At 41.0% G+C, this 13,680-nt stretch overlaps 1 protein-coding gene across 1 annotated transcript; it reads right to left on the bottom strand.

The window, feature by feature from the left end:
• Positions 1-13,574, bottom strand: LOC136784900 (uncharacterized). Its single transcript, XM_066745836.1, has 6 exons — positions 13,276-13,574; positions 6,432-10,528; positions 3,587-3,714; positions 1,868-2,362; positions 1,139-1,393; positions 1-1,071 (listed from the first exon to the last, which is right to left on the bottom strand). Exons 1-6 carry the CDS (start codon positions 13,356-13,358, stop codon positions 865-867), a joined length of 5,265 nt encoding a protein of 1,754 aa, XP_066601933.1. The 5' UTR covers positions 13,359-13,574; the 3' UTR covers positions 1-864.
• Between the last annotated feature and the right edge of the window lie 106 nt (positions 13,575-13,680).

Here is a 13,680-nt window from a genome sequence, read left to right as displayed (position 1 = left end):
TAAGTTTTAGCTCGAATAATTTATTTATTTGACGATGCTCCATGGGAAATGTAAGCATAATTGTGTCATCAAATACATAAATCAAGACTTCGATGCAAGGCCAATTGTAAATATAGAAATTTGTTAGGCACTATTATTATTAGTTTCTGTTGAATATACGCATTCAATCTTAATAACAATTAATTTGTTCAAATTTTCATAAGAGTCGCCTATTGTTATATTGAATAAAATAAATATTTATATTTCAGATTGTGATGTAATATATCAATCAATCAAAGTTGTTTTTGCTCCTTTGAAAAATTATAGATCGTCGACACGAAAATTGCATACATTTTGCTTCGTTTCGATTTAAATCAGCGTACAAAACAGACTAAGGACTAGAGAATCGAGAATAATTACTCTACGTTACTGAGTATTATTTCTCGTAAAAAAGCTGAATAATCAATGTTTGATTCGTACAAAAAAGTTTCGCCTCGGTTGAATTAAAGCTTCTTAAACGCAACTCCATTCGGAGATAAACATACGTAACAATAAACGTTAACTTGAATAACATTCATTATAGCTTTAACATTCGCCATTGCTTATACAAAATGATTCGTTTGCTCGTCAAATGATCAATCCGTTAATATAAACATTGTCTAAAAGTGTTAAAATTTTCTAAATGACATTTTTATCAATTACAGAAGTGCATCGAACTGAAATGATATTCCTAGCTTTACTTCCAGACGTGGTCCACGTACGAGCCATCGCATGGATTGAAAATTGTCGCAGCTTTCAAACAAAAAATTGCTGCGTTGCAAATCTTAATAAAGGTCGGAATAAAAAATAGAATATAATCGTCGCAAATATAGCGTACGTTTCCTATCAGTCTGTTGCATTTGGATTTGTGTAAGAGAACCCTCGGAAAACTCCCTGATCCATCGACGTGAGAATCTGTTCGGGTACAGGCGTTAAGCGAGGTCTTTCAGCTGTAAACGCTGTATCGAAATATCTCGTGTCCAAAGTGTGGTCCAGGGCAGGTTTGAACGGGGGTTCCAATTGTCTTCTCTCCAACCGATCCCACGGTAAAGACTGTAATGGACAACAATTATGACTAAACTAATCAAAAGAAGATAAAAATAGTCTGAAACAAACTTACTAGAAAGAAAGGATGCATGGCTATTTCGTGTCCAGGTAGTCTTTTCCCTGCATCCTTTTCCAACAAAAGTACCAAAATGTCGGTGGATTCCTGACTAAGGTAACGAGGAATGAAAGGTCTCTCGTTGCAAATGCTCCAGAACAATTCATCCTCGTCGCATCCGGAGAACGGGGATTGTCCCGTCAGCATCTCGTACAACAAAACACCGAACGACCACCAGTCGACCGATTGATTGTACTTCTGTCCCTTGATAATCTGTCATGTGGTCAGAAAGAAACAGCAGATTGTAAACGTGTATAAAAAAAAGAAACAATAATTAATATATACAGGATTCACAAAAGATAGAAAAAACCTGACCATGGAAATAAAATTTTGCTTATCTTTATAACTAGAAAAGATAACAATTTTTTGCGAAAGACTTTTCAGAGCGCAATTCGAAAAACTCTTCGAGCAGGTTATATCTATACCAAAAATCGAAACCTTTGTGGTTACGAATTTAAGTTAAACAGAATTTTACATCCATGGTACGATTGTTTCTTTCTAGTAAACCTTATATAAATATATATATATTATATATAATTAATAGAAAAATGAGAGCAAAGTGCCAAGAAACGAGTTTTTCGCGTAGAAATTAAAACGGAGCCAGAAAAGTTGGTATATATACTATATATTATGTATCGTCACTTCTTGGCACTCGACCGTTTGCATTTAGATCTGCGAAGGACGTACCTCCGGTGCCATATAGTCGGGAGTACCGCAGAAAGTATCGGCGGTTCTGTCGAGAAAAATTTGAAGCTTGCACATGCCGAAATCCGCAATTCTTATGTGACCGTCAAAGTCCAGAAGTACGTTGTCGAGTTTCAGGTCCCTGTAGACGATTCCCTTCTTGTGGAGGAAATTCAGTCCGGACCAGATCTCGGCTGCGTAGAATCTGGCGCGTGGCTCCGGGAAGCGTCCTGATTTTTGAATGTGAAACATAAGGTCGCCACCGTTTAGGTACTCCATGACGAAGAACAGATGGGACTCGGTTTGAAAAGTACAGAAGAGATGGCACAAGTAGGGATGTCTCGTTGCCAATGTGAGAACTTTTCGCTCGATCAGTGTACATTCCACGTCATCGTCCTCTAATACAACGTCTTTCTTCAAACACTTGACCGCGTAAACGCACTCGGTACCTCGCAATTCGGCCAATAGTACCTTACCAAAACTTCCTTTGCCCAGGACCTGAAACGTCATCCATCGTCAACATTTGAAATTTATGTCAAAAAACATTTTTATTCATAGACCTATTTTTGGTTTGACTATACACTAAACTGATGTGGATGAAAAGTCAAGTCATGTTAAAAAAATGATCTTGCATTTTCTATCGTTTTCATATTTTTCAGAATACACAATTAAATTTTTTGTCATTTTTTTTCACGCAGAAACAGTCTCAACATTAAATCTATTTTAAGTTTAGTTATATCTAAAATGTGTGCTGGTTGATATTTCGTTCGTTAAGAATGCACAAGAAAATTATTTTAATAAATTGCTTTATAAAAAATGCTAAAAATTATATTTTTTAATTTAATAAAGGACTTGTTATTGTCGCAGGTTCGTTGACCAGTGTTTACTTAAAGTGCAGTAGTTTAAAAATAAACTGCGATAAACGAAGTCTCGCAAAGGATTTAGCAAAAATTAAACAGTTTCGATCGTGTCAAAGCTAGTGGATCGAAGTTTGCGTCTGTAAGAGGAAAACCAAAGTGAAAAACTATCGATCTGTATCTCAAGTTTAATGACAAATCGAATTGGAAGTCGGAATCTTCGTGACGCTGCGGAACTCTCCAGATAAGAGAGATCCAACGTGTTAAAAATAATGTATTGCACTGCGCTAGTTCGGGTGATCTATTTGTGTAGAGGTTCGATACTAAGTTTAGTATAAGTTAAGCAGGAGCTTATTTGCGATTAGTTCTTAGGAAAAATGATTGAACCGATGCAATAACGATCTGTTATTTAATACAAAATTGCGAAACGATCCTTGCGAGTTTTTTTATTTGAGAAGAATTTATTCGATGATGGGAAAGGAGTTGTCGTTCGTGCCAAAATGCAGCGTTCGTTCGAACGACCGAGAGCGCGCGACACTGACATTGTAAGATTTCTCTCGTCATAAACTTGAAAATCGAACGACAATTTTCTGGCTGGTTTGGCCAATCGACGATTGGTCTCGCATGATGCAAATATACACGTGATTAAAGCGTGAAGCCGAGAAACAATTCGCCCGTGATTTGTCGTCGAATCGTTGGGTCTGATTGAGGTGGTAGGAGGAAATCAATTATAGCTCGTCTCCTTTATTCTCTATGACGCTTATGATATTCGATCTCGGGAGGGGGAAACGTTAAACCGCGACAGAAATAAACCGTGTAGATTGGCGCGCGTAAATCAAACTTTACCAAGCCGGTAGTAACTTACTTTGAGAAAATTGAAGTCCATAACACAGTATTTCTTGAATCTTGGTAAATTGGTAGCTGGTGGGGTTAATCGTCCGCTTGGAAATTGATCCGAGTGGTCGGACGTTCTTTGAGTTTCTGCGGAAGGTGCTGATGAAAAATTAATTAGTTAATTCGTAATCTTTAGCTTTTTGTATATCTCATTCAACCGACGGTATGCTGTACATTAACTATTTTCTTTATTTCTGGCATTAGGGTTATTGTATTTTTTTACATTAACAAGATGATACAGCGGTATGCAATTGTTAGATTTTATCTAATGTTATATATAATAAGGTTTGAGGATTTTTTAAGTGTTTCCATTGAAGTAATTGGAAAGTTATAGTTTAATATTTTGTATAGGCTATGTTAAACAAGAACATGCAGTCGATAACGATATAATTCGGTTAGCATTAATTGCAATTGTACGCCCTGACGGTGGCACGTGAAAATGCCTTCGTTGCACTTTTGGCCGTGTGACATTTTTCAAAAATAGACCTGGCTTCGATGACGTTCACCTGGGAGCTACCGGTCCATCGTAGCCCGAAGGGTTGGTCAAAGACTGCACGATTAAGGACAGGTGTACTTGTATCAAGACCACATGGTCGATTAATTCTTTCTTTTCATTAATTCATCAACAGTTCCTCATAATTTAAACATTCATTATCGTACATATATATACGACACTCTATTAAATGTGTTATGTATCTTTTTTTTAAGTATGTGAAGAAACAATTTCTGTCCATTTTTTTATAACAGATTCTACTTTAGGTATATAAAAATCAGTCAGATTATTATAAGTTATTACTAACAGAAGGTAACGATAAGACCTGCAATCAAATGGTACAAGCCTGAAAGGTATAGAAATTAAATTTGAGAAAAGTTAAAAATATTATTTTATATTTTAGCCACCTGTGCATCGCAAGTGTTCCGTTTGGCTGTTTAATAAGTCAATATTTCGAGTATAAATGATTTTAACCTTTAAATTTGTTCAATACCAATCAGAAATTGTTCAAAACTAGGATATAAGACCAGTCACAAAGTTGGGTTTAAATAGGGAAAAATAAAGTCGATTATATTTTACAACAGTGTTCTCAGCCGAAAGAATACTTATTGTTAATTACACTTACCTCTTTTCAAGGATTGCAAAGCTTCAGCTACGAGTTTTTGATTCAATCCGCATAAATTTCCTGTTAGTTTTTCGCATTTTTTGTGGCATGCCATATCGCAATCTATGAAATTATTTGAACAAAATTTATGATATGGGAAAAAGTTAAATTGGCATAGCTTGAATGACGCACTTCGATGTACCAATATTTTATTTTTTAAGAAAAGAAACTGTTTAAGTTTCATGTCACCTGAAGTTTCTTGCGAATCTTATAATTAAGTAAATTATTATATAGTGGTGCAGGAAGTAAATTTGAACTGGGTGTAAATTGGTAAATAGGTAGAGGATATTTACATGAAACAGCAGATTTATAAGTAAATTTTAATGTCGTTGACATTGTGGCAACGACCCTGTTTGCTTCAAAGCATCGAAAGATGCAGACCGAAGAGGAAAGGGGAATAGCTCGATTGACGTTTCCACGAAGACACGTGATGTTCCATTTCCCCGAGCAACGAAACTGGATGTGGAGCTGTGACGTAAGAGTAGATCGTGTTTCTTCATCCGCGATTATTCTGGCACTCTGAATGAAACTTCACCGATATTCCAAAATTTTGCATCGCGAATAAAAGCTATAAATGTTTAGTGGTACAATTACCAAGTACGAAAAACACTCCAAGCTAAACTCCAATTTTAAATGCTAAATACTATATAGTTAATCGAATGTTTACGACGACTGAATTTGCACATTTTCGTATAAACCACGATAAAGCAACGCTTATTGCTTACAATAATAAACAAAAATATTTTTTCGCAAAATGGACTCGCAGGTTTGATCACGGTAGATGGTTCCCTTGTTGTTAGAGAACACTGTGTTTTCATTTGTTTTTGGCCCAGTTCCAAGGGGTGTCGAGAATCATGTACAAACAAGTGGCGATGATTTTTCAAAAATCCGATAGTAAAAGATTCTCGAAACAAATAAATTATTCGGTGTGCAGGAATACACGTTTTGTTGGTAAATCTGGCACCGGAGGTTCGCGATGCACTAAACAAGTCGTCGAATCGCTAGTGAGAATGCTTCGAGGTCATAAGAGTGAAAGAATTGGACATTTTTTAAAGCGATTCAGCGAAATTTACCGAGTAAAACAGGAAAAAGGGAATAAATCAAGGTTGAGAAGAAAAGAGGAAAATATAAAAATGATGCACAGCCGAGAATGGCGAGAGCTATAAAACAATTTAAAATAAACAAGCTAGAACGTGGCCTGCACTGTTAAGAAGCTTGCAGCAATATTTGTGTGAAGCAATTAAGGTGCTTAGGACCTTGGCATGTACAAGCGACTAGGCGCCCTTTTATTACAATGGCCAAATATTTCTATATATTAACTATTTAAACGGGGACGTCTAATTATAAATACATTAATAACAAAGCGTGCAACTACTGCGACCCTTGCATAAACTCAATGGAGCATGCTTCATTTGGAACAATCTGCAAAAATGTTAAAAACATTTATACATCGATATTACGTTTTAATTAATTGTTTCAAGGGAACAGACGAATAGTCGTGATGGGCGATCCCGCTCTACATACCAGAAGAAGACCCTGAAGATCGATGCGTGATCCGTCAGAGATAAAACAAATGGGCGCGTAAAACCTTTTATAATTAGCAAATGTACAACATACGTTGGAGTAAAAACGTGTATAATTATAGAAATGTATAAGTACTGGAAATTCTTGGTGATCCGTCAAATCCAGAATCGTTGCTCCTGGTGGAGGCCAGCCTCTTGTGCTCAGCTTCATCGTCGAGCTCCGTACAAGTAGAGGTACCGCTACCATCCGTACTTCCGGTTGTGGTTGTACTACTAGTGGTACTTCCGGTACTGTCACTGCTCACAGACTCGTTTCTATGATGCTTCTTGCGCTTGATCTTGGCCCTCCTGACCTTCGAAAGATCCCTCGGTGTGGCCGTTAACAATTGAGCAGGTGTAGTATAAAACATTTTAATAAGATCCAACGGTCTCTGCTTCGGAGAGTTCCTGGGACTGGACCTAGGCGAGAACTTGCTGTCCGGAGGTTTTAGCGTTGCCGTCGATGAATTCTGTTGCTGTTTCGAAGACTCCTTCTTATTCTCCTTCGTAGAGGAAACACTGCTATTCTTTTCTTCCTCCTTCTTCTTTTTCTTCTTCTTCGTCGTCGAAGCCTTCTTCTTCACAACTCGTTTCTTCTTCGACGTCTGAGGACTCGGAGCCGCGCTCTGAACCGCACTGGCCACGGTACTCGAGGCACCGCTGGAAACCGTACTGGAGCTTCCGCTCGAGGGCAAACTAGGAGTTTCACTGACCACGCCACTCGCCCTGTTAGACGCTAATGGAGTCCCGCCGTTCTCCACTTCATCCACGTACGACAAATCCTCCTGATTGGACCATTTGGCAATTTTCGGAACTATCGAATCCGCCCATTCGTTGGTCGGGGTCCGCGGACCCTCGTCCTCCTCCTCCTGGAGAGTTACTTCAGCCTCTGGTAAGCCTGGAGGCTCCACTATATTTATTATTGGCAGCGGAACTGCCGCAGGAATTTCCGGTCCAACATCAGAAGCATCAATGGAATTTTCTTTCTTCGTCGAATCGGTTGGTGTCGACGTCACCTGCTGCGATTCCTCCTTCGTCTTTCGTCTCGGACGCCTCTCGATCACCGTTCCACTGATATGAGTCTGCCCTCTGATCTGACGTTTCTTATCCGCTACCTTACCAATTTCCTCCTGCAATGTTTTCAACAACTCCTCCTGTGCGTTTGGCGTCCTTGGACTCTCCGAGTCTTCCAACTTTCTGTCGTCTTCCGCGTTCTTGCTCGGGAACGCTGCACTTTTCCCCTTCTCCTCGATTACGGAAATATTACTGGGCGAAGTTGCCGGGATGCTTATTTTAAGATCAACGACTTTTTCCTTAGGCTCCTTCACTGTCTTTAACGACTTTGCTCCCGTTGCCCCGGTCGACGACACTTTCGGAGTATCAGCTGGTTTAATCTCGTTCCAGAAATCTATCGACTCGCTGGAGCTGCTGCGACAAATCGTGTTCTCCAATCCATCCAGAGCTTTATCCTTCTTGTCAGTCTGCCATGGTAATATTGGCGCCGTTTCCATTGTTTTTATTATAGGCATCTTGCTAGGTGCTGTTTCGACTTTCGTTGTTACTTTTCCAGTTTTGTCCTTCGGCTGCTCCAAATCAGTGACTTTTTTCAAGGTCTTAGCAGCAGAGTCCTCCTTCCGTTGCGCAATCGATGAATCAACCGATTTCACTTTCGGTTTACCGGAATCTTTCGTCTTTGACGACTGTACTGCTGTACCCCCTCCTTCCTTGTCCAACCGAGTTGACTTTGGCAAAGCCGCAGCTTTTTTCTTCAATTTTCCATCTTTCCCTGCATCGCTCTTGGAATTCTTCGAAGCCGAAATCTCCGATCTCGCCAAAGTAGAATCGGGTTCCTCCAAAGCTGCTCTCTCGACTGCACCGATCACACTCTTGGATTCAGTCTTGGACGCATCGCTAACATTAATATTTCCAACACACGTGCCACCAGTCACACCCACGCCACTCTTGTCCTCGGATAATCTGAAGCTCTGCAAATTCTTCCGTTGGCCGATCGCAGTGTCGCTCCTGACACCTTCCGACGCGCTTCCGACGCTCTCCGATGTCTCATCGGGTGTGATCGACTCTTTAACTTCCGGACTTGTACCTTCGACCACGCTCCCGGTATCATCTGGCACCGTTCCTACTTTCGCCTTATCTGAACACTTGCCGAGACCTTTGAGAGCCCGAGTTGCAGGATCGCTCTTCAAGTTTCCTCTTTTATTCCCATCTAATTTGATCTCTAATTTCTTCGAGTCTTCCGCGTCCCTCGGAATAGCCGCCGCTTTCCGGTATTTACCCTCGCTACCTGCTAATTCTTCCTTCGAGCTCTTGGTTTTCGTCAAGGTCACGCCTTTTCCCAGGATTTTTCGCGGAATCTGTGATACCGACGAGTCGGTTTCGACTTTCATCGAGTTTGGCAGACTCGCCGTTCCTTCGACCACCGACGAGAGCTCTGGCTCTTCTGCAGCATTATTTTCATCCGCACGAATTACTTTTCTCGAGTCTTCCGCGTTTCTCGAAGCGGCCACTTCCTTCCCGCGATCGCCCTCGCTACCTGCAAACTCGTCCTGCGAGCTCCTGGCCTTCGTTACGGTCACGCCTTTTCCCAGGATTTTTCGCGGCAGCTGCGATACCGACGCATCACCCTCGGTTTTCGCCGAGTTTGCCAGATTCGCCGCCGCTTCGACCAGCGACGAAAGCTCTGGCTCTTCTACGGCATTATTTTCATCCGCATTAATTTTAGACACTTTTGGCAAGCTCTCCGACAGCGGTTCGGTTATCACCGGTAGTGCACTCGAGTTCTCCGACATTGCTTTCTTCTCCCCGAAGCTGAACAGGTTCTTCGAGACATCCGGCGAATCTTCCGATTTTTCCGGTTCCGTTTCCTCGCTGATATTTTTCTCCATCTTGAATCGTCCTTGAGTCTTCCCGGCGAATCCTACCTTCCTCTCCCTCCCTCGTATCCTCGCGTCATCCTTTGACGCAGCCCCAACCCCTTCCTTGGTCTTCCTCTTCTTCTCCCCCTCCTGAGACGCTTTCAAGGTCAAATGCACGCTGTTCCTCGACGTGTCCTTTACGTAGGCCTTCCTTACGGACACAACAACCTCAGCTTCCGGTTCGGATTCCTCCTGACCGAACTCCACTTTCCTCTGCTTACCACTCTTGGTGTTTATCCTCTTCGGTGCCGGAAGATTTACACTCTCTCTGTACTGGTCCACATTGTTTTTACGTTCCTCCAAGTCTCCGCCAGCGTTTATCCACAAAGTGGAAAAATCTCCGGCACTATTGGACGCCTCGATCTTGAACATTTGCGATTTCGCGGATCCTTCGTCATTCAGAGCTGTTTCTTTGTGTTCGTCCTCTTCGACCTTGACGGAAATTTCGCTGGACTCGCTCGAAACGCTGTCAGCGAGGTCCTCGGCACTCGGGTTTATAGTCGATTTCTCTAAGGATTTCTTCTTCTTCCTCGTCTTCTTAAGATTCTTCCTGACCCTTGCAGCTGTGGCCGCTTCCTCCTCCTGAGTCCTCAGGGCCTCCTCCACGTGACTTGGTTCCACGTAATATCCGGTTCTCGATCTTTTCACTGTGCTCTTCTTCACGAGAGTCCCTTTTCGTACTTCGTCCTGTATCTGAGCCTGCTCCTGCGCTACGAGGTCATCCAAGACTTCAGCCTGGACCTGCGCATACGCTAGTTCCCTCTGCAACTGTTCGGGATCCAGGTGTAAGTCTGCGGAGGACCTCCGACGGGTCATCCTTCGCGTCGCTGTCCTTTGAATCGCTTGCAGATCCTGCATGGTCCTTGGGTCCGATGACCTCTCGAGGCTAACCTGATGATACAATTTGATTGGCGCTTCGTTATCCTCGAGTTTTTTCTCCTTTATCAGGAATTTCTCCACCAGCAACTCCCCCACGGTTTTCTCATGGCGTTCGTTGTGTTCCCTCAGTGCTGGATTGTCCTTCAGGGCTTGACACCTGATCTTAATCGTTGGCCTATCGCGCCGCAATCTGTTGCTAGTCGCATGCTTGTCTCTGTGCTGAATCCTCGGAGTGGATACGTCGATATCCGCTACATCGATGACGCGCTTCCGGTGCGTTGTTAATGGCGTTGGCGAATAATGTCGCAGACCCAGCGGTGATTCCGAGATCGTTGATAGATGCGGCGCGAATCTCGATGACAACGGACTGTGCACCAGGCTTCTAAACCAATCATATATACCTTTTTCTATAGACTCCTGCGTTTTTTTCATCCTTACCATTTTAACCCTATACGAATCATCTTACTTGAATTTTTAACGAAGAACAGTGATCCTGTTCCAATTTTGTCTATTTTTATTATCATTGATTTAGAAATAATTGACGGGCATATCATCGAGAGTTTTATGGAGCTTTATAATCTTTAATTCCATCAAGTTGAATAGAACGACTAATTGTTGTTTGCGATGAAACTAGACTGGTATCCTGGCACCGAACTTTCACCGTTTGGCCAATCATTCGTTGATCAACGAAACCAGACATTCTATCTAATTGCACGTAGAATTTTCAAACGAGACTCGAACATTAATAATTTTGTGGTAACGAGGCGTAGGACGTTTTGGCAATTTTCAAGGTTCTTCCTATATTTTTAGCTCGCAACCGAAACGCGCCGGTCATAAGCATTACAGCGAAGAGAAAACTTAAAAGGTGCACGATCATAATGTGTAAAATATCATGTTTTACAATGTGAGCAATAAACCACGTTGGCTAAACATTAAATCGTATCATTATACGTCTCTTGTTTTCTTCTACTCTTTTTTTCTTTTTATATCCAATTGATAGAATGAATAGTTGGCTTTTTGCAAAAGTTATACGAGAGGTAAATTTTTTGTACGATCTATAAATGTGTATGTTTATCGTAAATATTGGGATAATATTGATTGACCCGATCGTTATTATGCTGGCAGCTGTGCCAAATAATAATTTTCGCGCCAAATTGTATTTTGTTAAGTTTTTCTCTTATAACTCGATCGCTTATCGAATTGCATAGATTTGGCTCGGTTTAACGCTTATTGGCGATAAATGCGGTTGACACGACTGACAGAGTGATTCATTAATCGAAGCGCCCCTCAACTATTATAATACTCAATGAAGAATAGCGCAACAAGTTCATTGTATCTCGGCCGGCTAGCGTGTATACGTGCGTTTGTGTGCGTCCTTAACATCAAATGACAAAACTAAATTGTTTCGGCCCACCCAACGCAATCCATACTTCTATATGATCTATATATTCTATGAAAAAACTCCCTTTGTCGTTTATCTACAGCCAAATCTTAATTTACTATAATCAAAAGTCCCGTTCTTCTACTGCGACGTTAGAGTTTTTTTAACAATGATTACAAAAAACAAAGAAATGTCATTTATTGTTCAATAATTAAACATTTACAATTGAGAATCAAATTGTGTTATTAGATTGTTAAAATAAGTTTTGTAGCAAAAGATGCTGTAGCTGTACAGAGTTGGTTTCTGAAGTTTCCGCAAACGAGCGAAACTTGCCAAAATAACGGATATCAAGCGCTAAATCATTCATCATAATTAATAGTCAAAGCGCGTAGAATTAGCAACATTGGCTCGAATTATCGTTGGGGCGCGGTAAGCAATTATGCTTTGTCTAAAAGTGGTTTGTGTTAGATTTTCAGGAAAAAAATAGCTATTCTCGTACGATCATCGAGTTTCACTGGTTACGAAAATTAAAGTGGGATTTGTATATTCAAGATGGGGATGCTTTCTTGGCTGAAACGTCGTTGTAAGAAACTTACAGCATGAAGTGTAAAAAAATATATCATATCGACTGTTTTTTTAAGATAATTTTAAGGACAATGACGATAGGTTTCACGCAATAATCGAGTGATGTGGAAATCGAACAGCGATTTAGAGAGTGACTCGATACTCGATGCCACAACTGCGCAAATCGAAGGGTGAATCAACGACAATTCTCGCAGCAAAGTTACAGTTTAATGTTGAAAATTTGAACACGTTGATCGGTTTTTTAAGGTGACTTTGCGGACAATATGACGATAAGTTTCACGTGGGAATCGAGTGATCCGAGAATCGAATAGCGATTTAAAGAGAGGCTCGCTGCCAGAACTGCGGAAATTGAAAGATGAACCGAGGAAAAATCTTTGCCTTTAATTACGCGTTACATAAGTAACTCCCGATGACAGCGTTTCACCAGGCATCTCGAAATAATCCTAATACGTAATTCCCGAACGCACGAGAGAAGTAGATGAGGAAAAAAATCATTGCGACTGAACGTCACGTTGAAAACTTTGATACACGGTTTTCGAGCAACTTTGCACGAGGATTGCTCTACGACGCATAAAACTCGCTTTAACAATCGGACATTTGCCAGGAGAAAAGTATTCCAGTCGCAAGTTAAAAGCGTCGTTCAAACAATAAGATAGAAAAGCGATCGCATAAAACACGAGTATACGCGCATAAATGTTAGACAATTTTTCAAAATAGCTGCACGGAGAGAGATATTAGCTAATATTAATCAGACGAGTATAAGAATGAAATAAAAATTAAGCATTCCTTAGCTTGGTAAATATTTAATTGCCAAGAGTAAATATTTGGATGAAATAAATCATGATGGTTTATATGAAGGAAATTTCATATTAAATTAAAGAGCTATAATTATCGCTTGTGAAAGACAAAGGAATGAATTCTATAAATATCCGATATTAAGAAAAGAATGTTCTTAATAACAGCTTAATAATTCTTTCCGTGCGGATGTAACAGTTTGAGAGAAAACAATATATATAATAAGCGTAAAATGAAAGAAAATCTGGGAGAGGTTGAGCAGAAAATGAAGAAGAAAAGAACGAAATGTGAGAGAGATGGTTGTGCTCTATGAAGAGTGAAGATATGGATATGCAGGTTGAAATAGAAAAAGTCGGGAAAGTTCTTACCGCGGTGTGCCGGTCATGAGGGAGCTATGGGTGGCGAATGAGCCCCCATAGTAATAAGGCGTGGGATCACCATAATACGGCATCTTGGATGGTGAATGGTCGCGCCGCGAACTCTCGTAGAGCTCGGCCGGTGCTGAGTTCTGCGGAGCTCAGAATCGTTTGCTAGCCGCGCGAGAAGTACAGAGAAGAGTGGAGATGGAGAGTAGATGAAGTAAAGAAGGAGAAGAGTGGAGAAGAGAAAGAGAAGAAGAACAGGTAGCAGCACCAGCTGCCTGGGTTAAGAAGAAGCTACTGAGAATGTCGGTTTAACGAGGTGAGTCGGTGTGTATCTTGACTTTTAACTCCCCCACCCCCAACCCCCTCACCTCCCCTCTCCACCCTCTCTCTCTCTCTCTCTCTCTGTCT

Source organism: Prorops nasuta, unplaced genomic scaffold, assembly GCF_024137725.1.
Source record: "Prorops nasuta isolate Cenicafe-Biocafe unplaced genomic scaffold, Cenicafe_Pnas_1.2 PNAS00003, whole genome shotgun sequence".
NCBI lineage: Eukaryota > Metazoa > Arthropoda > Insecta > Hymenoptera > Bethylidae > Prorops > Prorops nasuta.
This window is presented reverse-complemented; position numbering and strand designations above follow the sequence as displayed.